Below are 25,417 nucleotides of genomic sequence, written 5' to 3' on the forward strand. Positions count from 1 at the left end.
TTGAACACGTTCCAATTTTGGAACCAGATCAATCACCCCTAGTAGTAGAGAGTCTTGCACCGCCCCTGAAGAGACCTGGCAGGCGGTCTGGGGACAAATTCGATCTTGTAGCCAGACCGGATGAGCTTGTGGAACCACCCATCTTGAATCAGGGAGGTCCATGGGTCCAGAAATAAGTGAAGACGCCCCCCAACCTCAGACACAAGTGAGAGCGCCATTTCAGCAAAAGAGGGCTTATCTGCAGGTCTGTCAAAACATGCTCTGTGATGAGACTCCTCGCCCTGGCAGCCTGTGGAAGAATAGTACTGAGATGATATGTTTCAGGGACTCGCCCCTTCCTCAGATCCAACAATACAAACTGTATTTTTCTGTGTTGGTGAACGCTAAAACTCCTTTGTTCATAACCCCACACACCCTGCTCCAGCAAAATAGTTTTGTTGCAAGTAGCGAAAGACACAAAACCATCCCCATATCAGAGGGGTGGGTGCTGCGTCTGTCAATGAACTTAAGAGAAAAAGGATTTTAGGGCAAGTCAAAAATCCAGTTCTCTATCGTTCCGACGGACGCAGTTCTCCGATTCATATCAGTAGGGACGACTCAAAAGCATTGCCATAAAATGAGGGGTGGGAACAGCAGAAAATAACAAGTCCCCCAAGGCCAAACATAGCGGACCAGGCAACATAGGACTCAGAGCAAAAGATGAGGCCCACCTGAACACAAACAGTAAACAGCCTCAAGGCAGGCCAAAGGCCCTCCAAACAGCAGCCAGCAAAAAACCTTGCAGCCGAAAAGAGGCACCTGCAGATGCCAGCACATCCACCTTATAAAACGTGGCAAAGGTGTGAAACAACCAGGTAGTCTTGCAACCTGAAACACAGATGCCTGTACGGCGAAAAAGCCCAGGAAACACTAGGCGCCCAAGTAGATGGCGCCAAAACTGGGAAAGGTAGGACCTGACCCATAAATGAAAAAGCCTGCACCACCGACTGTCCGATTCACCTGGAAATAGTCGCAGCAAACACAGGCAGCCTTGTCCTTGGGCCATCAGTGAGCACAGAGAGCGAACCCAACTATGGGAAGACTCAGTCGCCAAGTAACCCTCGAGTGCCCGAACTCCATCCAGAGTATATGGCACACCTTCCGTAGGATGAGGGGGCTTAGGACACAAGATGGCAACACAATGGCCTCATGCATGAATCCAAGGCAGCGCCAAATAGGCGATCCCCTTGAAAAGGGAGATCCATTAAGACCTTCTTAGAAGATTGATCCGCAGACCAACACTCCGGTCAAGTGGACTCCGGTCAACCACCACTGAAAATAACAAGGCGACTATAAAAAAGGGAGCCTAGACCAGCGTGGCATTGCAAACAAAATGCAACCCCTGCGCCAGCTGGTCCAACAGCTCCCCCAGGGCAAGAGAACATGCCCTACACCAAGTTACAGCGTCGGGACTCCGCCCATCAGGCAGAGTCTGCATGGCAAGGGCAAACAAACACTGTTCCCAGTGCAGCTACGCCAGAGAGCAGGCCACAGCCCTCGCCATCCCCCCCCCCCCCCCAAGTCCTTAAAGGACGGGGATTCCTCCACCGGAACCGTACGTCCACCAAAGGTGGAACAGTCCTCTGTACCCGAGACTTCCCCAAAATAGCAACATCTAACAGCCGCTTAGACACCCCAGGGGAACGTCTCAGAAGTCCCTCCTACACAAGCAGCCAGCAAAAAGAGCAGCTCCAGATAGCATGTGAGTGCCAGATGCCACCTGCGCCCTAGGCACAGCCGCCGCTGCAATCCCCGCTGCAATCCCCAAATTGCAGGGTGCCACACACCGAAAACAGCCAGTGCGTCCACCAGCGCCTGTTGCGGAAGGGGAGGTGGAAATGTCATCATCATCTGAGGAGACAGGGTGCGAAGCAACAGACCCGGCAGGGAGGCCCACGTCTGCGGTGGCTGACCCAGACTCAGAGACGATCAGATGAGGCAGGGGTAGGTGGAGAAAAAGTTTTAGCGCACCTACCACCACCCCCCGGGCACAAATGCGTCCCAAACTGCCGAAAAGGCATCGGACAGACAGTGGAGATCCGGAAGGCCCTGCGACCTCCGTGAGGGGGTCAGGTGGGAAAAAACGGCCTGCAGGGCCCATACTTAACCTGAGGAACCCGCCAGCATAAAAAAAAAAAAAATGGCCCCACAGGGAGAGACTACCCTCAAGACTCACTGTCCTGCAGGCACTCCCACTGGCCTTCAGCAAATCTACAGCAAAATGGCAGAAAAACGGGTGTACCAAGATGGCCGCCTTGATAGAAGCAGACAGAGGCTACAACAAAATGGCAGCCCCGCATGGGAATCGCAGTAATCGGGACCCACAGGGGGACCCCCCCAAACGCCCATTCACTTCAGAAAAACCCCACCAAGGCCCCCCTCTGCACGATCGTTGAGCAGCGCAGAGGCGCACTCCCCGGCCCCCCCATGCGGCCTGCACACTAGGCCCCAGGCTCAGGTAGGCCCAAACAGTCCCCCACGTGGGGGGGGTGGAGAGGAGGGGGGGGTCACAACAGGACAGAGAGAAACCCAGGAGTGTGAGGGTCCGACCGCCCCAGGGAGAGGGCTCGCGTTCACCCCAAAATCCGCCAGGGAAGGGCGGGGGACATTTACTCACCATAACGGGAACACAGGCGGGCACCATCTCTTGACAGGACCCCATGCCACCGGAGTAGGGGGGCTGTCTGCCAAACAGGAATGCTGCGACATTAGCCTCGACCCTGCCGCGTGCGTCCTGGCGAGAAGTTTAACTTGCAGGGCCAGTCCCTGTCCAGCGGGACTATGTCGCAGCCAACCCAGTGCGGAGCTAAGGTCTGCACGGGCTCGATGGCCAGACTGGGGTGACTACTGGATATGGGGGTCCAGTCTGTCGCCCAGCCCAGCATAATTGCTTGAAGATCTCACAGGAAAAAAATGTTCAAGAAAAAAAAGACTAGCTTAAAAAAAAAAAAATCTACATAAAAAAAATATTTATATGCCAGGACCAGAGATCCCAAGCAAGGAACTAGGTCCTTACCCCTTACTAGGCAGAAAAAAAACCGACATCCTATGCAGGAAGAGAGAGGGTGTACCCTCCGGGACTGCCCATAGGCGTAGACAGAACTTCTGCCTAGTCTCCTACTCCTGTAGGGGGTAGTATTACCCTACTGATATGAATCAGAGAACTGTGTCCGTCAATGAACGATAGAGAAAAGGATTTTATGGTAAGTTCTTACAAAAATCCAGTTCATCATCCATTGACAGACGCAGCTCATACTACTTAGACCATTGGAACGTCCCAAAGCAGTGTAGGCATGAGGGGTGGGGAGAACGCAACCAGATAGCCAACTAGGTAACAAGAAGCTCAACCAGGAACAGCAGGAGCTCACCCATGAAAGAAAAAAAAACGAAAAAAGAGAAATAAACGATTCTTTTATGAAAAAGCAGCCTGCAAAACCTTGCAGCCAAAGGAAGCATCCAAAGATGCCAACAAATCTACTTTGTTGAATGTTGTAAAAAAGTGTGCACCAGCGATTAAGTCACTGCTTTACAAACTTGCACTATGGAGGCCTGATGGCGAAAACCCCTAGAGGCACTAAGCGCTCTAGTAGAATGAGCCTTCACAGGGAAAGGAGGAACCTGACACTTCAGTGAATAAGCCCGCCTGCCTGATCCATCTGGAAATGGCCGCAGCCAAACCTTTCAGAGGTCCTTCGGTAAGAACAAAGAGTCCCAATTTTTTTAAAAGACTCCGTTACCGTCAGATAAACCCTTATTGCCCGAACTACATCCAGAGAGTTCAAGGCAATTTCCTTGGGATGCTGAAGCTTAGGACAGAGAAGGCAACACAATGTCTTCATTGAGATGAAAATCCGACACCACCCTAGGAGGAAAAGAGATTAGGTTGGAGTACCACTATCTCTCTCTGTGGACCACTAAATAAGGCAAACCAAAGGACAAAGCCATCAACTCAGACACTCTGCAGGCAGAAGTAATTGCTACCAGAAAGGCAACCTTCTTGGATAAAGAAAGCAGAGAAATCTGTCTAATATTCTCAAAAGGAGGCTTTTGAAGAACGGACAAAACCAGATTGAGATCCCACGGAGGCAATAGGGATCTCTGCGGAGGAGCCAGATGGCGCAACCCCTGAATAAAGGTGCAAACCAGGGCATAGCAGCCAAGAGATGTTGGAAGTAAATGGCCAGAGCCGACACTTGGCCCATGATAGTGCCCACAGCCAACCGCTGTTCAACCCCTTTTTGTAAAAAGGCCAAAACACTAGCTATAGAAAACAAGCGAGGGTGCAACGCAAGATGATAGATCTTCCTGGACGTCGACTTCCTGGCCTTCAAAAGTGTAGGAATCACTGAGTCAGGAAGACCTCTACCCCTCAACACCTCGCTTTCAACAGCCATGCCGTTAAAGCCAGCAGTGGTAAAGCAGGATGGAAGATCGGTTCCTTGGACAACAGATCCTCCCGCAGAGGAAGTCTCCACGGAGGATCAATTACCATTTTTACTAGGTCTGTATACCAAGACCAACGAGGCCAGTCTGGGGCCACCAGAACAACTGGAATTCCTTCCGCCACCACCCTGCGAAGAAACCTCGCCAGGAGTTTGAGCGGAGGGAAAGCATAAATCAGCCGATATTGGCTCCAAGGAGCCACCAAAGAGTCTGTGGCGTCTGCCAAAAGATCCCGAGACCTGGCCACAAACCTCTGGACTTTTCTGTTGAGGCGAGATGCAAACAGATCCACCTCCAGAGTCCCCCACCGGGCACACTGGAGATTAAACACATCCTGGATGAAGGGACCATTCCCCTTGATCCAGTACCCGACGACTCGGGTAATCTGCTTGCCAATTCTCCACAACCGGAATGTGGCCTGCAGAAAGAGTCGGAACATTGTCTTCCTTCCATACCAGAATCTCGGCCAACTCCTTGGCCGCCAGAACATTCTTTTTGCCCCCTTGATTGATGTAAGCCACAGCTGTGGCATTGTCAGATTGTATCCGATTCATCCAGTGGAACAGGCAAAGCTTGATCGCTCTGAGCTCCAGAATATTGATCGGAAAGGTCACCCAACAGATCCGAGTGAGAGTCTGCTCGTAACAGGAGATAGTCCAGATATCCCAAGATCGCAATCCCTCTCTGACATAAGGCCAACACCAGGGCTAGGACCTTGGCAAAAACTCTGGGAGCGGAGGCAAGACCAAAGGGTAACGCCAGAAATCGAAAATTCTCCTCTGCCACCACAAAGCGGAGGAATCACTGGTGTCCTTCAAAGATGGGGACGTGCAAATACGCATCTTTGATATTAATTGGGGCCAGAAAATGCCCATTTCAAAAGATGCCACCACTGACTGCATGGACTCCATTCAAAACTTCTGCAGAAACACAAAGCGGTTCAGAGCCTTGAGATCAAGGATTGGTTGCATCTTGCCCTCCTTTCTGGGCACCATGAACAGGTTTGAATAGAAACCTTGAAAGCGTTCCTGCAGAGGAACCGGCACAATCCTTCCTTGAGCAAGGAGATCCTGCACAGCCTCCCTAGATCCTTCAAATGATCCAGAGACAGGCGAAGATTTGAATGAAAGAACCTGTCCGTCGGTTGGGACCAAAATTCGATCTTGTACCCCGATCAGTTTGTGAACCAATTTGTCCTGAACGAAGGAAATCCAGGGTTCCTGAAAGCAGCGCAGACGTCCCCCCACCCCGCAAATGGGTCAGGGTGCCCCTTCATGCTCAAGAGGACTTGTCCGCAGAACCAGACTGACTGGTCTTGCCCCAGGGCTTCTTAGTCCCTCCAGAAGCGACCCCCTCCCAGAACTGGGCAACCACGCTGTGGCCATCATTCAGGTATAGTGTGGTCAGCAAGTGGTTAAAGTGTCACTAAACCCCACAACCATATAATCAGTCTGTATATGCTGCAAAGGATGCTCGTTATACTCACTGTGGAACGTAAGGGGTTAATTCTGCACACTGTAAAAAGACTGTTTGATCCTGTCTTCGCTTATCCTCCCCTACTTCCACAGCCCCCAATACATCTCCTGATAGTACAGAGCCTTGGGGGCACATGCTCAGTTTGGTGCATGTTGCTAGAGTCATTTTATTTCTTTCTTGTTAAATAGTTTTATTAAGATTATTTCAAATTGTAACAAACAGGGAAAGTAAATCATAACAGAGGAAAGCAAACTCCTAAAACATCGACATTATGGCCAGTAGTACATAGGTGCAGTTATGCAATCTAACTTCATGCCCATGAAGATAAGCCATTACAGCATTAAGCAATCCAAATATACGAATAGCATTACTACTTATAGATTGGGTAACTGATGGCTGTTCTCTAATAGGGCCACCCACAACCCCCCTGAACACCCCAAATGGGTACACACTGTGTCCAGTTGGGGGGGGTAGACCGTCCGACAGCTAAACATCCGCGGACCACCATATATTAGACTGACATGTACATAGCTCTACAAGATGTTATTTGTGACACTAACAGAGAATATATGAAAGTAAAGGGAATGGTGGTAAATCAGAGCAGGCTAATTGGGCTTGAGACCAGGAGGTCTCATTAGGATGCTTTAACCAGTGAATCCATCGTTTGCTAAAGATAGGCATTCTATGATCTTTAACAGCTAGTAACTTCTCAAAATGACATTGTGTGTTTACCCGTGAAGTAAGTTCCTGAATTTTTGGTGACTCAGGTGATTTCCAATGGTGAGTGATGGTAAATCTAGCAGCAAACAAGATGTGGAGTACTATAGTCTGGTACTTCAGAGGGATCAGATCTATTCCCAAGTTCAAAAGTGCCAAAGCTGGCCAGATAGAGAAGGTCGTGCCCATAAAAACTCCAAGCAAAACCTCCACTTCCTTCCAAAGGGGATGAAGAAAGGTGCAATCCCAAAGGATAGGATACAGTGTTCCTACCTTATTGCACCGTCTCCAACACAATATACTGGAGGAGGGATAGATTTTAGACAGCCTATGAAGCGTTAAGTACCATCCATGGTATATTTTCAGAAATTGTTCCCAATGATCAATACATTTAGACCGTTTACAGTTGACCGTGATGGCCTGGATCTGTAAAGGTCAATTGGAATTCAGATTCCCATTTAGTCCTACTTGGGCCCAATGAAGGTGCTTGGGTGTTCATATACAAGTTGTAAAAAAAAAAAAAAAAATATATGCCCCGTGTGCCAGATATAGCATGGCCAATAAAGAAGTCCCATGCCATAGCAGGGATGAATAACTGGAAGGCGAGTTTGTTAGTTTTGTGAAAATGGCGAATTTGTGTGATTTTAAAACAAGTCTGCGGGGAGAGAGCTATCCTTAACGCTGAGCCAATAGTTGTGGCCATTCTTTTTCCAATCTAACATCGAGAAGGATGGAATGATCCATTCGTAAGCCCCCAATGGAATATCTAAGTTACGCCTTTCAAGGGTCTGATGGCGAATGGACAGTAGAGATCGCCAGGCAGTTAGTGTGGCTGTAATAGTAGGATGTTGGATGCGGTGGGTCGAGGAGGACAAAAGGGAGCATTTTATTTATTTCTTTGAGAGGGTGAATGTGATCAGCACAGAGCCAATCAGTATTGTCCAGACAAAGGGTCAGGAGTCATGCAACCTCATAGAACAGTCAGAGGAGAATTAAAACTCCTCCTACAAGCTTTAACCAATGCTCGGCCAGACACTGATAGTCAGACTGCTATATACTGCTGAGAAAAGGTATTTAGCATTTTATATTTACTAAAATAATTGCATTTCCATGTTCTGTGTGAGACCAGATATAGTGAATGTAGGGTCCTGGGTTTAGTAACACTTTGAAGTGGTTCTAAGGCTAAAGGTTTTTTTTTTTTTTTTTTCCATTTATGCATTCTCTGCATTAAAGGTAAAAAAGCCTTCCATATTTAGCTCACCCCGGAACCCCCCCCCCTAAATGCTTAACCAAGCCCAATCTCAATCCAGCGCTGTGCAAGGGAACAGCAGTGGGAGCCATTGACTCTTACTGCTTTCAATCAAATCCAATGAGGAGGGAGCCGGGCCGATCCAATCTATGGGCGCCTATAGAATACATGCAACCAGCTCAGAAGTGAGCCTGCAATGTCTGCCCCTATAATAAGAGCCTTGCTATGGAGGCAGATACAGAAGGAGAAACAATGGCAGGGGACCCAAGAAGAGAAGGTTTGGGGCTGCTTTGTGCAGGTAAGTACAACTTGTTTGTTATTTTATTAAATAAAAATTGCCAATAGTAATGCTTTTAGGTGGGTCTATGATCAAAATTAAAAAAAAAAAAAAAACATACAACCCCGATTCCAAAAAAAGTTTGGATGCGGTATAAAATGTCCAAAAAACAAAAACTATGTGATGATTTGCAAATCTCATACCCAGATTTTATTCACAATAGAAAAATATCAAATGTTTAACCACCCGCCTGACCGCCGCAAGTACATATACTGCGGCGGTCAGCCCCTCACAGGCAAAGTGACGTATGGGTACGTCACTAGCCTGTGAGGCTCTGGGGAGCGGGCGTGCTCCCGCTCGGTCACGGACACCCCCCCCCCCCCCCCCGGCGGACACGATGTCGGCCGGGCACTCGTGATCGTCCGTTAGAGCGGGAGAAAGGCACGCGGCTGATATAAACAAGCTGCCTGTCATTCTCCCCTGTTTAAGAACAGTGATCATACGGTTCTATGTAGGACCGTTGATCACTGTTCCTACACCTCAAGCCACAGCCAATCACAGTTAGAATAACGCCCCTGGGGACACACACAACCCCTCCCTCTTAAATAAAGTTAACCCCTTCACTGCCAGTGTCATTTTACAGTAACAGTGCATATGTATAGCACTGATTACTGTAGTAATGTCACTGGTAACCCCAAAAGAGACAAAAATGTCAGTCAAGGGTCCGATCATGTCGCAGTCCCGCAAAAAAATAAAAAATACGCAGATCGCCGCCATTACGTGTTAAAAAAAAAATAAAAAATAAAAAACAAAGAAAAAAAAAAAAAAGACAAAAATCTTTCTCTTAGTAAACGCAATAACTTTTGCGCAAACCAATCAAAACACGCTTCTACCTATGTAGGAAGCTTTGTTTCATCTTTGTGTATCACCTAATGCCACTCACTTTACTGGGTAGATGTAAGGGTTTTTGACAAAGTCAAAGGTTTTGGCAACTTCAAAGACACATTGCAAGTTAGTAAAAAAAAAAATCATTAATGGAAATAAAAAATATTGCAAATAAGCATTTAAAACACTTGATTGTTCTGTACTTTTACCTGTAATTTAAAGCGGAGTTCCACCCAAAAGTGGAACTTCCGCTTTAAATAGTCCTATCCCCCTGACATGCCACATTTGGCATGTCATTTTTTTTGGGGGGGGGTACCTAGTTTTGACAGGTACCCGCTCCCACTTCCGCTCGGAGCGCCGCGGCGCCCTGAGCGGAAGTTCTCCTCTCTCCCTCCCTCCCTGCAATCTTCTGGGACACATCAGCGGTCCCAGAAGATTGCCGGCCAGTCGCGACGCATAGCGCAACTCGCGCATGCGCAGTGCGTACCCGGCTGTGAAGCTGCAAACTGTCACAGCCGGGTGCCCACATCAGTGATCCTGGCGCCGCAGAACAGATGGAGAAGACGGCGCATCGCTGGACCATGGGACAGGTGAGTGTGCGGTTAGGCTGGAACTCCGCCTTGGTGCCAAGGTCTTTTTAACATGTACCACAGTTAGTAACTTATCAGCTTAGTAATAATAGGTAGTTCAAATATCTGTTTAGCAATGTTCAAATATCTGTTTAGCAATGTTAGAAGTCCTTTACATTACATTTATTATTTTATATAGTTCTGGCCATTATTTGCAGTGCTTTACATTCTGTAAATTCACATCAGTCCCTCCTCCACAAAGCTTATAATCTAATGTTCCTAAAACACGTGCATACTTCCACACATACTAGTTTATTCATTAATATTTTTATTCCCATTTCTATAGCACTTTTCTCCCTTGAAAGTCGAAGCACAATCTGTTGTTGTGGCTCAGTATGAGGCAGCCATCTTGGGCGCGCTCAGTACAATATTATACTAGGGCTAATTTTAGACCTGAGCCATTCAACCTACCACATGGAGTGTGGGAGGAAACAGGAGTACCTGGAGGGATACTCTCATGTAGCACTGACCCCCGAAAGGGCTGCTGGTTAGATCTGGGCCTGCACTCTACCAATAAACCCCACTAACTTGGCTCAATCCCCTTGGCACAGCTGTGATGCAATGCAATACAATACAATGTAAGATTGTACAAAACACCTGTATTGTCACTTCCAGGATAATACAGCAGCACAATGGATTTCAATATAAACAATTAGAAAGAAACAGTATATATATATATATATATATATATATATATAGAATAAAGACTTCCAAAATGTGATATTCCCTGAAATATTGCCTGTGTCATGCACACAGGAAAAAAATGATTTTTGTAAGATCTTGCCATAAAATATTTTTCTCTGATGTCCATTGACAGACGCAGCCTCATCTCCATGAGCTGAGTGGGTTTATGCTCCTCCCATCAGGAGTAGTCTGGGCAATAAAATCTTGACCACACACACCCAGGGGGGCTGTCCCTCTAAGCATAAACCCCCACTGCACTATTCAGCACATCAGTTTAGTTTAAAAAGCAGTGAAGACAAAAGAACCAACCCCAAACAGAGGGGCGGGTGCTGCGTCTTTCGACGGAGATCAGAGAAAAAGATTTTACGCTACGTTCTTACAAATATCGTATTCTCTATCGTCCGTTGACAGACGCAGCATCATCTCCATGAGCCAATTTGGATCTCCCAAAGCAGTGTAGGTATGAGGGGGTGGAAAAAACGCAACCAGACAGTAACGTCAACACCAACGTAGCCAAACGGGCAACATGGAGCTCAAACAGTTCACCTAGCTAAAAGAGAACAAAAAAAACACCATTCTCTTATGAAACAGCAGCCTGCAAAACCTTGCAGCCAAAGGAGGCATCCGAAGAAGCCAATAAATCCACCTTGTAAAATTTGGTAAAGGTGTGACCAGACGACCAAGTCGCTGCCTTACAAACTTTTACAACACAAAGGCCTTATGGCGAAAAGCCCAAGAGGCACTCAGAGCTCTAATAGAATGCACCTTCACAGGGAAAGGAGGAACCTGACCCTTGATTGAATAAGCCTGAACCACTGTCTTCCTGATCAATCTCGAAATGGTTGCAGTGGACGCAGCCAAACCTATGTGAGGACCGTCCGGAAGGACAAAAAAAAAAAAAGTCAGACTTCCTGAAGGACTCTAACCATCAGGTAAACTTATTGCCCAAACCACATCCAGAGAGTGCAAGGCAACTTCTTTGCGATGTTTACGCTTAGGACATAAAGGAAGGCAACACAATGTCTTCATTCAGGTGAAAATCTGACACCACCTTAGGAAGAAAAGACGGATTAGGACGGAGGACCACTTTATACCTGTGGACCACCAAATAAGGTGGACAGGACAACGCCGCCAACTCAGACTCTGCGGGCAGAAGTGATAGCCACTAGGAAGGCAACCTTCTGCGACAAAAAAAAGCAGAGAAATCTCCCTAATATTCTCAAAAGGAGGCTTTTGAAGAACAGACCAAACCAGATTAAGAGCCCACGGAGGCAACGGGGATCTCCTCGGAGGGCCCAGATGACGCACCCTCTGAATGAAGGTGAAAATCAAACTATAAGTAGGCCAATGGACATTGGAAGTAAATAGCCAAGGCTGACACCTGGACCTTGATAGTGCCAAACGCTGCTCAACCCCTTTCTGCCAAAAGGCCAGAACCCTAGCCATCAAAAAAGAGCTAGGGTGCAGCTGCAGCGAGTCACACCAAGTCCACATACGATGATAGATATTCCTAGGAGGTAGATTTCCTGGCCTTCAAAAAAGGGTAGGAATCACCGAAGCAGAGACACCTCTATCCTTTAACACCTTGCTTTCAACAGCCAAGCCGTTAAAGCCAGCGACCGTAAAGCAGGATGGAAGATCGGTCCTTGAGATAGATCTTCCCGCAGAGGAAGATGCCATGGAGGATCAACCACCATTTTTACCAGTTCTGCCTACCAAGACCGAAGAGGCCAGTCTGGTGGCACCAGAACAACCAGAATGCCTTCCATCGTCACCCTAAGAAACCTCCACAGGAGAACTAGCAGAGGGAAGGCATATCAGGCGATACTGACTCCAAGGAGCCACCAGAGAGTCTGTGATGTCTGCCAGAGGATCCCAAGACCTTGCCACAAACCTCTGAACATTTAGGTGAGACCCAAACAGATCCACCTCCAGAGTCCCCCCCACCGGGCACACAGGAAATGAAACACCTCTGGATGCAGGGACCACTCCCCCTGATCCAACAACTGACGACTCAGGTAATCCGCTTGCCAATTCTCCACCCCCGCGATGTGGACCGTGGAAAGAGCTGGAACATTGTGTACTGCCCAAAGCAGAATCTGGGCCACCTCCTTGGCTGCCAGGGCACTCCTGGTGCCCCCTTGATGATTAATGTAAGCCACGGCTGTGGCATTGTCCGTCTGGACCCAAACTGGAGAGCTGTGTAGCTGACTCGTCCAGTGAAGCCAGCAGTGCTTGATCCCTCAGCTCCAGGATATCGATCGGCAAGGAAGACTTCCCTGGGCACAGAGCTTCCCCAGCACTCCACCCCAGCCTGACAGGCTGACGTCCGTGGTGACCACCATCCAAAACACCGGCAGGAAGGACTTGCCTTGGCATAGTACAGGTGGTTGGAGCAACCACGAGAGCCGACTTTGTGAGACGGCTCAACTGATCTTCTGGTCCAAAGACAGAAGATCTCTGTTCCATTTTGACAGAATGTCTGCAGCTGTCTCGTGTGAGACTTAGCAAACGGGACCGCTTTGAAGGTCAAGACCCTTAGACCAAGGGCCCTCAGGCAAGCCCGCAAGGAGGACTGTTTGGCCTCCATCAGCAACCAGACCGCCCCCCTTGCAGTTTCTGAAGCTTGTCCGAGGGAAAGAAGACCCTCGCCAGAGCAGAGTCCAGGATTAGCCCCAGATAGGGGACCCGTACAAACGGAGTCAGGGCAGATTTGGAGACATTCGTTGTCCACCCGAATTTCTGAAGGGTCCGAATGGTGATGAGACGCTATCTAGCAGATCCAAATAGGAAACGTCTCCCAACAGGACATCGTCCAGATACCCCACAATGGACATACCTTGTTGACGCAACAAGGCCAGCACAGGGGCTAGGACCTTGGTAAAAACTCTGGGAGCCGAGGCGAGACCTAAGGGTAACGTCACAAAATTGAGTGCTGCCACCACAAAGCGGAATATGGGGACGTGGAGATATGCATCTTTGAGATCGATGGAAGCCATAAAATCCTCGATGTAAAGATGCCCCCACCAACCGAATGGACTTTATTCAAAACTTCTGCACCCACACAAAGCAGTTGAGAGCCTTGAGGTCCAGGATTGGATGCACTTTGCCCTCCTTTCTGGGCACAGTTAACAGGTTTGAATAGAAACAGAGCGTTCCTGATGGGGGACCGCCACAATCACTACTTGAGCAAGGAGAGCTTGCACCGCCTCCCGCAGATCCTTCAAACGCTCCAGGGACAGGTGACGATTTGAAAGAACCTGTCCCCTGGCCGGGACCGGAATTCGAGCTTGTACCCCGAACAAACCAGTTTGCAAACCCAAAAGTCCTGAATGAAGGAAGTCCAGGGTTCCTGAAAGAAGCACAGACGTCCCCCCACCCCTGAGACGGGTGAGGGCGCCTCTTCATGCTGAAGAGGACTTGTCTGCCGCACTGGACTGACTGGCCTTGGTCTTGCCCCAGGGTTTTTTAGCACCTCCAGAAGTTCTGAACGGCTTACCTTTTTCTTGCACCCCGGAGTTTGTTTGCGAGCAGAAAAGGAAGGACTCCGCTTAGGACGGGGTGTCCTACCCTTGGGAGCTTGAGGAAGAAGATTACTCTTCCCACCAGTCATTCCCTTGATCAACTCATCCAATGAGTTGCCAAACAACCTGTCTCCCAGAAAGGGGAGATCAGCTAAGGCCTTTTTAGAAGCTTGGTCAGCCGACCAGTTCTTCAACCAGATCATGCGTCTTAAAAAAAATTCCCACAGCCGAGACCCTGGCCACCAGGGGAGCCGCATCCATAGACGCATCACACAGGAACACCAGAGCCTGGATCACCTGGTCCAACAGTTCCAGACACAGTCTCGGGGTCCAAAGACTCCCGCAACCCCATAATCCATACCGTCGCCGTCAATGAAACCAACTAAGACACAAAAAAACGGTTTTAAAATGGAACCCGCCAGTACATGAAGATGGCGGGAAAGGGATTCCACCCGCCTGTCCACTGGATCCGTAAAAGCTGGGGAATTCTCCACAGGCACCAGGGTATATTTGTTCAAACTGGATGGTCCATCCTAGGTGGCACCATCCAACGGCTGAAGACTTTTCAGCAAAAGTAGGGATGCACCAAAATGAAAATTCTGGGCCGAAACAGAAACCGAAAATTTGGGATGCCCGTGGCCGAAAATTACTTTTTTCCCCCCAAATGAGAATAAAAATAGTTTATTTGCATCTTCTGAATGTAAATAACTTCTTCCAGGCCAGTCCTTAATGAAATCCAGTCCTTATTTCTTGGTTAGTAATTACAATATAGATACGAGCTGGCCACAAAAATGATGAAAGCAGACTATCACGGATAATATACTGCGATAAGTCCCATTCAAAAACAAACAGTCTCTAACTCACAGGCAATGCAATCAGTGCAGGATTGAATTACAACGGGAATTGAACCCAAAATGTCACTCTGCTAGCTCTTCCTGAGGCCTTCCTAACATGGTGAAAGATGTAATCAATGATCTGGCTTATAAAGATGATGTATAACTGGCCAAAACCCACACAAGTGCAACCAAAAAATGATAAGATCTAAGCTTCATTTTGGTTATTGAATATTGACTGTCACTAAATGAAGTAACTTGTATATATGCACTACATAATTGGTTTGTGGGTGGTACTTATCTGATGGCGCTGAAGCGTCTGATGTTTGACCACAAATGTATTCAGTTATTTCCTCTTTTCCGGTCCGCCTCGAATGATATCCACACCCTGCTATCTTGATAATGATGATAGGGGGAGGATAGGCCCGAAAGGTTGGATGCTAGATGGTCTAGACGATCCCCTAGTGCCGGAGTATCTTCTCCTGTTGCGCGGGCATGTTGCCAGCCACCCGCCCGTAGAATCCCGGAAGGGGTGTTCGTTCGCTTACGACGCACCACTAAAGTGAAAGCTGTTGCTGCGGCAGCCATTAATTTTCGGCATAGATGACCCGTTTTCGGCCGAATATTTTGGTTGCCGAAATTTCGGGGCACTGCTAAGCAAAAGGATACCGGCGTTTAAGCGTTTAGGCACCACCAACACGTGCTTAACGCGCCGCCATTGGTCATTCACAATATCATGAAAGGTGTCTGGACAAGGGAAAACACTGCCAGATTTCTGAGACTTTTGGGAGCCAAAACCAACCGCATCCCTGCCGGTGTGGCCTCATCAGCCAATTTTAAAGTATCCCGCACTGAAATAATCAGGGCTTCCACTAATGCACGGACAGGTCCTCTTAACCTTCTGACTGCAAGGACAGCAACCCCTCAGATAGGGGGGCATCCGGGGTGACCCCCATCAGCCTCTGCTTTAGAAGACAACTCCATAGAAGGAGAAGGCAGCAGCTGTTTTTCTCTATCAACCTTTTTTTTTAGTCACCAGGCTTTCCAGGGCAGCTGAAATCGCGGCCACCAACTGTGATCCGGACTGTCCGGGAGTCGCACAGAGTGGGTCTGAGGGTTATTTTCCAGTTTGGGACTCCATAGTGCAAATCGCAAAAAAACGGAGTACTGACGATTTAAGAGCGCCGATCGCGGTATCTACCAGTGATCGCAGCAGTCTGCAGGGAACCCCTTTAGGCCAAACTGATAGCAGAAAGTGCAAGGATATGACCGGAGAGACTCCCAATACATTACCACCTTAGACACACTTCCTGCTGACTATCGCAGCATGGAGAAAAGCAGGAAGTGACCTCTGCACAGCAGCAGGAAATGACCACACAGGAAGTGATGTCGCCTGCTAGAGAAACACTGCCAAGTATAGCACTACACAAAACGGACATCACATACAGGTTCATTCATCTTTCTAATCATTAGTGGGGTTAATTCGACATTAATTTTCAACCGCAGTGATAAGAAAAGTTTCTAGAACTAAATATTTTCTAACAGTGAATGTTTTTTTTTTGGTCCATTCATTTAAAAAACAAATTATAAAAGCAAACAAAATTTCTTGGACGACAAACAAATGTTTTGAGAACTTTCCTAAGACTTTTCCTAAGAAATTCTAGCCATCTATGGCCAGCTTTAATAGCATGCAATACCAAATTGCGGTTTCTAAAGCAAGCAAAATACTTTTCTTAAAAAGGTATAGAGACCAGAGGAGAGAAATTTTATCCCAGTACGAATCAATAATTACTCATCTGACATATGCAATTCAGTTTTGGGCACCAGTGCACTACAAGGATATTGGGGACCTGAAGAAAGTGCAAGCAAACTTAGAGGCAAGGTGGAGCTCAGCTTTGAGGAAAAATTAGCTTAAGTGAATTTATTCTTTGAGAACAGGCAATAAGGGGGGGGGGGGGGGGGGTAATATGATCACCATTTATAAATATAAACAAACTGGAAAATGCTTCATAGGGTTTTTTCTTCCTTCCTCTGCATCAACTGTGAGCATAAGCATGTGTATGGAGGTTTTATTTATTTTTTTTCTCAGTTGGTTGAACAAGATGGACGTGTGTCTTTTTCCAAACACAAGAATGTAAGTAGAATCCCTAAAAATGGTCTCTGGTGGTACAGGGACAAAGCAAATGGATAGCCGAAAGCAGATCTGCTCGCCGCAGAGCATGAAGCAAGGAGGCGGTAGAGTGCAAACTGCAGTACGTATTACCAGGAAACAACACACTCTGGGCCCCGACATCTCAGATGTTCTGGTACCAGAAGGCAGAAAAGGCCAAAGGGACATCCTCTCACCCCCAAAAAAGTGTGGGTGCCCCATCACCATGCAGAGTGGCTTCAGTTTTGGGGGCCAAATAGTCATGCAAAAGTATGTTCCCGTTTTAGACTTGGCATTCAAAGACTGGAAGAAATTAAAGGAAACCTTTGTAAGCTCAAAAAAAAGGTAATAGACCTGCTGGTCAGAGATGAAAGCCTTTTCTTCTGGGGAAAGTACTTTTTCCCCTGCCATCTTGATGCACTTATCCAAAGAGGGACCAAACAGGCAACCACCTAAAAAAAAAAAAAAAAAAAAAAAAAAAAAAAAAAAAAAAAAAAAAAAAAACCAAACACACACACACACACACACACACACACACACACACACACACACACACACACACACACACACACACACACACACACACACACGGTTTCCTGCACAGTAGTTCAGCTGAGCAGCATTTAAAGATTAACTTTACTCACCTTCAATCCAGCAATGTGCTGTCCTGCAACTAGCAGCTTCCATCTTTAGGCAACCGGCTTCTGGGTCTCAATCGCCAGCTGCTGTCATTGGCTGGGCCAAGATTACATCACTCCCACACACGTGCAGGAGTTCCATCAAAAACTATGCGTGTGCATCTCACTGTACAAGGGCGGACAAGGTAAGTAATGTTGCTTTAATGCAGAAGAGACTAAGCATGCCTATTTTTATCTGTCTGTACTACCATTAGCTGTATTTTTTTTTTGGGGGGGGGGGGGAGCCTTTCCGCCACAGTGCCACTTTAAGCCACAGAATTCTATGCATGTGTATAGAGAGAAGACTTAACCTGACTATGTACAGAGGGATCAGTAAGGATGGAGCTAGGATTCTGGGCCATATGGTTAGTCCAGGCAAACTGGTCTGGCAAATTTCCAAAGATACAACTGCAGCTTGAATGGCAGGTCTCACCAGGGCAAAGTTAGCCTTAAGGAGGGTCTCTATCCTCTGCGGGGGCATGGCCTGACCGCGATGTGAAGTCTCACTAGAGCTCCCGCTTCCCCCGAGCAATAGCACAGTCCTGCGGCTGTTGTGCTTACCTTACCTGCCGCCAAACATGTCCCGCGAAGCTGAGAACATCCTCTCAACCACCCGGCAGTGTCTCCTCTCGGGTCCACGGACCTCAGACACCACTTCACCACCACGCCAGGCAGAGCGCACATGGCAGCCAAAATGGCGGCGGACCACAGATCAGCTTGCTCAGCCCTGACTCCTGGAGAGGCCTCCATTTCCAGTCCACCGCACCTACAGGTACAGGGGCACAGCCCCGACCCCTTTATACGAGGCACTCAGCGTGCGTGGACGCAGACCCAGTGGGCTGACTTTCGTCTGCAGCGCCAAATTCACCTCAGAATCTGAGGAAGCAGAGGATACAGGTGAAGGCGGGGGGGGGGCGCTTCTTGCCAGCTCTCCTTTGCAGCACCATATCTACTTTGGTTACTAGCGACTGCAGGACTGCCATCATGGCCCGCAGGGCAGAAAGACCCAGAGGGTGCTGCAGCTTCCAGTAATGGATCTGGTGGTGAAATGTGCACCATAGGCTCCATGACCATAAAAAAGGTTAAACAAAACCCCGCTGCTCAGCAAAGAAAAGAAAAGAAAAAAAAAAAAACTGAAGGCTCCTCCTCCCATGCACCGCTGGAGCACCACAAGAATCAGCGCACCCATGGCGCTGTATACAGTAGGGGGAAGGATATAGACCCCCAGAGGCTCACCAACCGACCCAGAGAGCGCCAAAACGGTCTGCCACACTACAAAAAAGAAAGAGGAAACGATGACGTGACACTCGAGGCAGCCGCAGCACTGCATCAGACTACAGGAAAATGGTTGCCATAGAAACTATGGGGAAACCAAACACATGGCCGCTGTACTACACAAACATGCCAGCCGAAGTCGGGAATACAGAGACTACGGCAAAATAACAGCACCACACAGCACTGCATGGGACCCTGGACCCCAGAGAAAAGTTCAGACCCCAGGAGGGGACCCCCCCACAGAACCCAGGTACAGACACCTCCTACAGGGGGTGGACAGCGGCATCACCCACCGCTCCTCCAGCCCAGAACCATGCAGCCCCCCTACCCAAATTTCACCCATGCCCCCAAAAGGGGACGACCACCCCAGCAATTCCACAGGAAAGGAGTGGGGACACTACTCACCATTCCACGGTCACCACCGCACCATCTTGGAATGGAGGGTGCTGCGTCCTGAGGCACACTGACTTTGGCAGTGACTGTTGTGACCAGGGTTTTGCGACCTCGCGAGGTGTTTCACTTGCCGGTCAGCCCCCGTTCAGTGGGGCTATATTGAAGCCAACCTAGCGCGGAGCTAATAGTTGGGGCGCGCTCGTAAACCAGACTGGGAAGACCGTAAGGATCTAGGATATCCAGTGCGTCGCCCAGTCCGGCTGTTGATTATAGTTCACACAAGAACAAAAATAAAGAAAAAAGTAAAAAAATTATATTTAAATAGGAAAAAAATGCCAGAAACGCAGATTCAAGCAGGTCCTTCCAACTAGGCATAAATAACTAGAGTCCTACAGCAGGAAGTGATGGTATACCCTCTGAGACTGTCCCAGGAGCATAACCAAAAAGGTTTCCGCCTAGTCCCACTCCTGAAGAGAGAGCAGCTAAGTGTGTCAGTGAACGAAAAATACTTTTTTTTTTTTTTAACTGTCCATTTCAGTTTTTGGCTAAGTGCATCCTGAGTTTTCGGTCCAGAATTTTCATTTAAGTGCACCCCTAGAACTGATGCAACCAACATGAGCACAAATTTTAAAAAGCTCTCTTTGAAGGTCTACAGTCCAACCCATGAGCCAAGGCATGGAACAGTGGTCAGATTAGAAATTTGCATGAGGCCTCCAGGTTCTCACCTTGATTGAGATAGGTGAGGGTCTCTTCATGAAGCTTCACAGCGGGGGAGGTAGCTGTACACAGCACATACTGGAAAGGTAGAATCTTATTTTCATTTTCAGATGGCAAACTGGACTCTTCTTGCTTGAAAATAGGCAGGGCGAGAACATCGCTGTTGTAAAAACAAACAAAAAAAGGTAAGTGTCACAAAGATACATGCACTAAAAGAATAATCATAGAAAGGGTAAATCTGAAAGCAATCTTTAGAATTTGATTGAAAAGGTTTCATTAAAAGCAGACCCCGATTAATTTCTGTATGTGACAGACCAAACCAAAAATTAAAAATGATAAATTCACTTTTGTAATAAAATAAATAAATGTACATCTTTTAGCAGGGGGGGGGGGAACACACTTGATTATGAATAATAATAATTATTATGAGCCTGTACAGCATTGAAACCTCGATCAGCAGACTGCAGGTGCAATGCAAGGCTCCTGTAGACTGCCAGTGTAGCCGCCCGGTCATACCCCATACAGGCAGGAATCAATGAACTACCTAGAGCACTTGTCAGTGCCCTGGTAGTTCACTGAAAGTTCTCCCATTCACAGAAATCTGTAAATAAAATGGCTCTGCCTACCCAGCCATTTTTTTTTTTTTTTTTTTTAAACTGTGACAGCAGGTGTCAAAAACACATTAAACAATCAATAAATATGATTTGAAATGCCTGCTTACCTCTCTATGCTTCAATATGTGGGAAATTATTGCTGTAGTAAATCGGGAATGAAAACGAGGCTTGGCTACAACATTACTGAGCATGTGCGGAGTTCAGACTTGTATAAAGTACTCGAAATTTCTACTTGAGTAAAAGTACAAGTGCTCGATCAAAAAATTACTTGAGTAGAAGTGGAAGTGCTCGCAGAAAAAGTTACTTAAGTAGAAGTACTAAAGTATTCAACATTTTTTTTACTTAAGTATTGCAAGTAGTTTTTTCAAAAAATTTGCTACTTAAGTACTAAAAGTAAAAAGTACCAGTAGTTTTAAAAAAAAATTCCTACTCAAGTACTGAAAGTAGAAGTACAAGTACTGTGTTATGTAGTTATTAAAGAAATAAGTCAAAAGTTTGAACATCATATTGTTTTTATTATTTCAAATGATTTATTCAAATGATTAACCTGTGTTTGTTAGTAGTTTCTTGATGCACTTTAAGCGCTGTAGCACCATTTATTTGTTTGTTTCATATTTTCTTTTTATTGGAAAGATTTGGTATAGCAGCTTTTATTATACACAGCCTTTATTTTCGTATGCGCTGATTTACAAATGACATTATACACATTTTTTTGAGCTTTATGCAACCTGCCATCTACTGTTCTGGCAGTGGTAATTTTTTTAAAAGTAACGAGTAACTATGCAGCACAAAAAAAAAATACTTGAGTAGAAGTATCGAAATCATCGAAAAAATGTAGTGAAGTAAAAGTAGAAGTAGGAGGAAAAAATTCTACTCTAGGAAAGTACAGATACCGCATTTCGGTACTTAAGTACAGTACTTAAGTAGTTCTACTTCGTTACTATACATCTCTGGCGGAGTTACAGCAGGGACAAACAGAAAAACAGAAAGGGAGGAAGTAAACTGCTCTTCAGACTCAGAAGATAGCAGCTAAGATGGCGCTGTCTGCTGCCAGGAAGCACGAATTTCAAATAAACTGGGAAAAACGTAAGAAAAATCCTTAGGGGGGGAAAGAATATTGCAGAATGTTATAGAGAGCTTTATCAGACTGGATTTTGTAAGAAGGAGCATTTGAGGGGGGAGCGTTTACTTCCTCTTTAAAGCTTTTCAGGCAGTACTGCATGTCTGAAAGCCATCTTTTCACACACTGCTTTTGGAAAGGATTTTATCCACACTATAAACAGCGGTGCACCGATCCGACTTTTTTGGACCCGATACAGATATCTGGCGTTGTGAAATCGCCGATACCGGAACCGATCCGGAGCTACACACAAAGCAAAGCCGCTGCTTCATGTCTACGGCTCCTCCATTCACAGGAGGAGTGCATCCGATATCGCTCCGCCTGTGAGCCGGACCTATACAGGAAATAGCGGCTCCCATCACATACTACTACTGCACCTAGTAAGGGATGGCTGAGCCGTTACCAAGCAAAAACCGGATCGGCCAGTGGATCGGTCAATGTTACCGATCCATCTAAAATGGCCATATCGGCATCGATATCCGATCCGAATATCGGATCGGTGCATCCCCAACTATAACCACTTCAGCCCCGGAAGGTTTTACTCCTTAATGACCAGGCCATTTTTTGCGATTCGGCACTGCGTTACTTTTAACAGAAAATTGCGCGGTCGTGAGACGCTGTACCCAAATAAAATTGATGTCCTTTCTTTCCCACAAATAGAGCTTGCTTTTGGAGCATTTGATCACCTCTGCGGTTTTTAGATTTTGGCGCTATAAACAAAAAATGCGACAATTATGAAAAAAAGCCATATTTTTTTTACTTACTGCTATAAAACATTCCTAATAAAAAAAATTAAAAATCTTTTTTTTTTTTTTAAATTAGGTTAGGCCAATTAGTATATTTTTGGTAAAAAAAAAATCCCAAAAAAGCCCATTTTAATTGGTTTGCGCAAAAGTTATAGCGTTTACAAACTACGGGATAGATTTTTGGACTATTTATTTATTTTTTTATTAGTAATGGGAACGATCTGCGATTTTTAGCGGGACTGCGACATTGCAGCAGACAGATCGGACCCCTAACTGACATTTGACACTTTTTGGGGACCAGTGACACTAATACAGTAATCAGTGCTAAATAATATGACACTGGCAGGGAAGGGGTTAATATGGGGGTGATCAAAGGGTTAAATGTATGCCTGTTTGTGCTTACTGAGTGTGAGAGTGTATGGTTCTGTGACAAGCACAGACTGATCGCAGTTTTAGCTTAGCTGAAACTGCTGATCTGTCCCTGCCTGTCTGACAGATCACCGCAATCGTCGCTGCTCCTCCCACTGTGTCTAAACACAGCGGGAGCGCGGCTCTTGCAGCGCACGCCACCGAAACCACATGCACTCCAGTCTTGTAGTACCACGTGACTGAACGCAGCCGAGCCGCTCTGCCGCAGTATTACGGTGGGCGGTTGGCAAGTGGTTAAACATGATTCTGTCCAGGATCTTGATCGATGAGATACAGTCATTTGCCAAATAAGCTGGAGATCGTAATGTGTTTGCAAAATTACAGCAACTCCCTTTTAAGGCCTGTCATACCTGGTATAAAAAATAAATTAAAAAAAAATAAATAAAAAAAAAAAAAAGGGGGGGGGGATAAATTTCTCCCCTGCTGCCCTACATCACTAAACCAGCCCTTCACATTCCTTGGTTCTTTGCACACATTTCTCAGGAATCGAGTGCCCTCTCCTTTTAAAAAAGGTAGTGTTCCTTTTCAAACTTTATAACACAAATGCATTCAAATTCACATACCATAGAAAACACAACAAAAGTATGATGCACAGGTTTATGCAACAAGCAGATATAGCATTCCTCATGTACATTTTTAAATTCTCAAGCTTGGGCCCATTCTGGGTACAGGATGGATGGATGATTAGTGGAATTCAATATCTGCACTGTAAATAGCACCTGCATTGGACTTCTCCTGTCCTGGGTGTGGGGTGAAAGCACAGCAATGGTTCACACAGTTAAGCCATCAGGTTTCCAGAGTAAGCATTACATTTTATTGCAAAAGTTACAGTGATTGTCAAAATTCCCTGCGTTTGACATAAAAGCCTGCACTACCGGGTAATGGGTTATCTGAGAAGAACCTCTATCGATCTATTGTGGCATTTGCCTGGTGTGGTGGAATGACCCATAACCCACAATGTTGGGCCATTATATTACCATTCAGAACGTTATGCTATTGAACACACACACGTGTCAAATAAGGCCGTGGAAAAAATCCGGCCAGCCAGACCAATTCATGTGGCCTTCACCCCCAGGGGGAGGGGTGGAAGTGAGATGTGGATAGCCTATGAAAGAGCTGAACCCTGTACATTGTGTATAGCACACGCCTAAACCCTGCACTCTGTAGGTAGGGAACGCCTGAAATCTGCACAAGGCATTCCTGAACTCCACATATTAAAATGCACTCCTAGCATTTACTGCCCCTTTAAGATCCTCCTATTGTGTAATTTAGCCACACCCACCAATTACTGCAGTTCAGCAGGGGTGGGCATTGTGTTCCTGCACCTATTCTCTGAGGGGAAAAAAAAAAAAAGGATTTTTGTCTTACAGTAAAATCCTTTTCTATGATGTTCATTGACGGACAGTTCCAGAATCTTAACCAATGGGTTATGCCAGGCCTCGACAAAACCCGGGCGCCAGGTCGCATTTGCGACTAGAATTAGCGACCTGGCGCCTGGGGTGCCCTGCAGAAGGTGTCCTGTCATTTTTGCACGGACTTCCGCGCACGGAGTGCACGGACTTCCGGGCCGTCCGAAAATTGAGGCCCCGGCTTTTCGGCCTACTTGAGATGAGAGGCTTCCAATGGGGAACTGGCGCCCTCTTGTGGTGGCCGGGAGTAATGACTGTTGTAATTACTGTTTCCACTGCCTGTCCAGTTAGTTACCTTTGACACAGGGAGTGTGGTTATTTATTTTTAATTTAATTTATTTTTTAAATGTAAAAACTAAATATTTTTTTTTTTAATTATTAAAAAAATATATATTTTTTTTCCAAATAATAATAATAATAATATATATCTCTATATCTCTATATATCTATCTTTTTTTTCTTTTCCTCATCGCCATGCCACAGCCGAAGGCCCCTTTCACACGGGCTGTCTGATCAGGTCCGCCTGTCAGTTTTTCAGGCAGACCTGATCGGACCCTTCATTCTCCTCTATGGAGCAGTAATCTGCCGCCATCTGATCCTGTCCTCCAAAAGCAGACGGATGGTGGTTCTATTTTCTCTCCATCACGTGGATCGGATCAGATGGCATCAGGTGGAAAGAGACAGTCTGTTTTCTTCCAATTGCGCTAGAGAAGAGTGGGGTTCTAGTCGTATTTATGTGTAAATTTAGTATCCGTTTTATTAAATAAAGCTTGGTTGTTAGTTAAAAAAAAAAAAACTGGCTCCTAACTTTTTTAGCTGGCTCCTAGATTTCAGGAAAATGTGTCAAGCCCTGGGTTATGCTATCCCCTAGGAGTTGGACACTTGGCAGGAAAAAGCTTTACCACGCCTATGTGGTAGTCCTAGGGGGATATACCCCCACACTCTGCTCTAGGAATTTAGTTTTATTGCAAGCAGGGTCAGAAGAAAAATAACCAACTCCATAGGAGGGGGTGGGTGCTGTGTCCGTCAATGAACATCAGAGAAAAGGATTTTACGGTAAGACAAAAAATTCAATTTTCCCTTTAATTCATTGACAGACACAGCTTCAGAATCTTAACCATTGGGACAGCCC

The 25,417-nt window shown here is 46.5% G+C and overlaps 1 protein-coding gene across 4 annotated transcripts in view; it reads right to left on the reverse strand.

The window, feature by feature from the left end:
* The window catches only part of TFCP2 (transcription factor CP2), a 284,340-nt gene that overhangs the window by 224,187 nt on the left and 34,736 nt on the right, over window positions 1-25,417 (reverse strand). For all 4 annotated transcript variants that reach the window (XM_082246598.1, XM_082246597.1, XM_082246600.1 and 1 more), the window contains exon 2: window positions 19,976-20,127. In XM_082246598.1, the coding sequence (XP_082102724.1) occupies window positions 19,976-20,127 (152 nt within the window). The remainder of the gene's footprint in view (window positions 1-19,975; window positions 20,128-25,417) is intronic.

The sequence above is a fragment of the Pelophylax lessonae genome, assembly GCF_965119305.1.
Source record: "Pelophylax lessonae genome assembly, chromosome: 2".
NCBI lineage: Eukaryota > Metazoa > Chordata > Amphibia > Anura > Ranidae > Pelophylax > Pelophylax lessonae.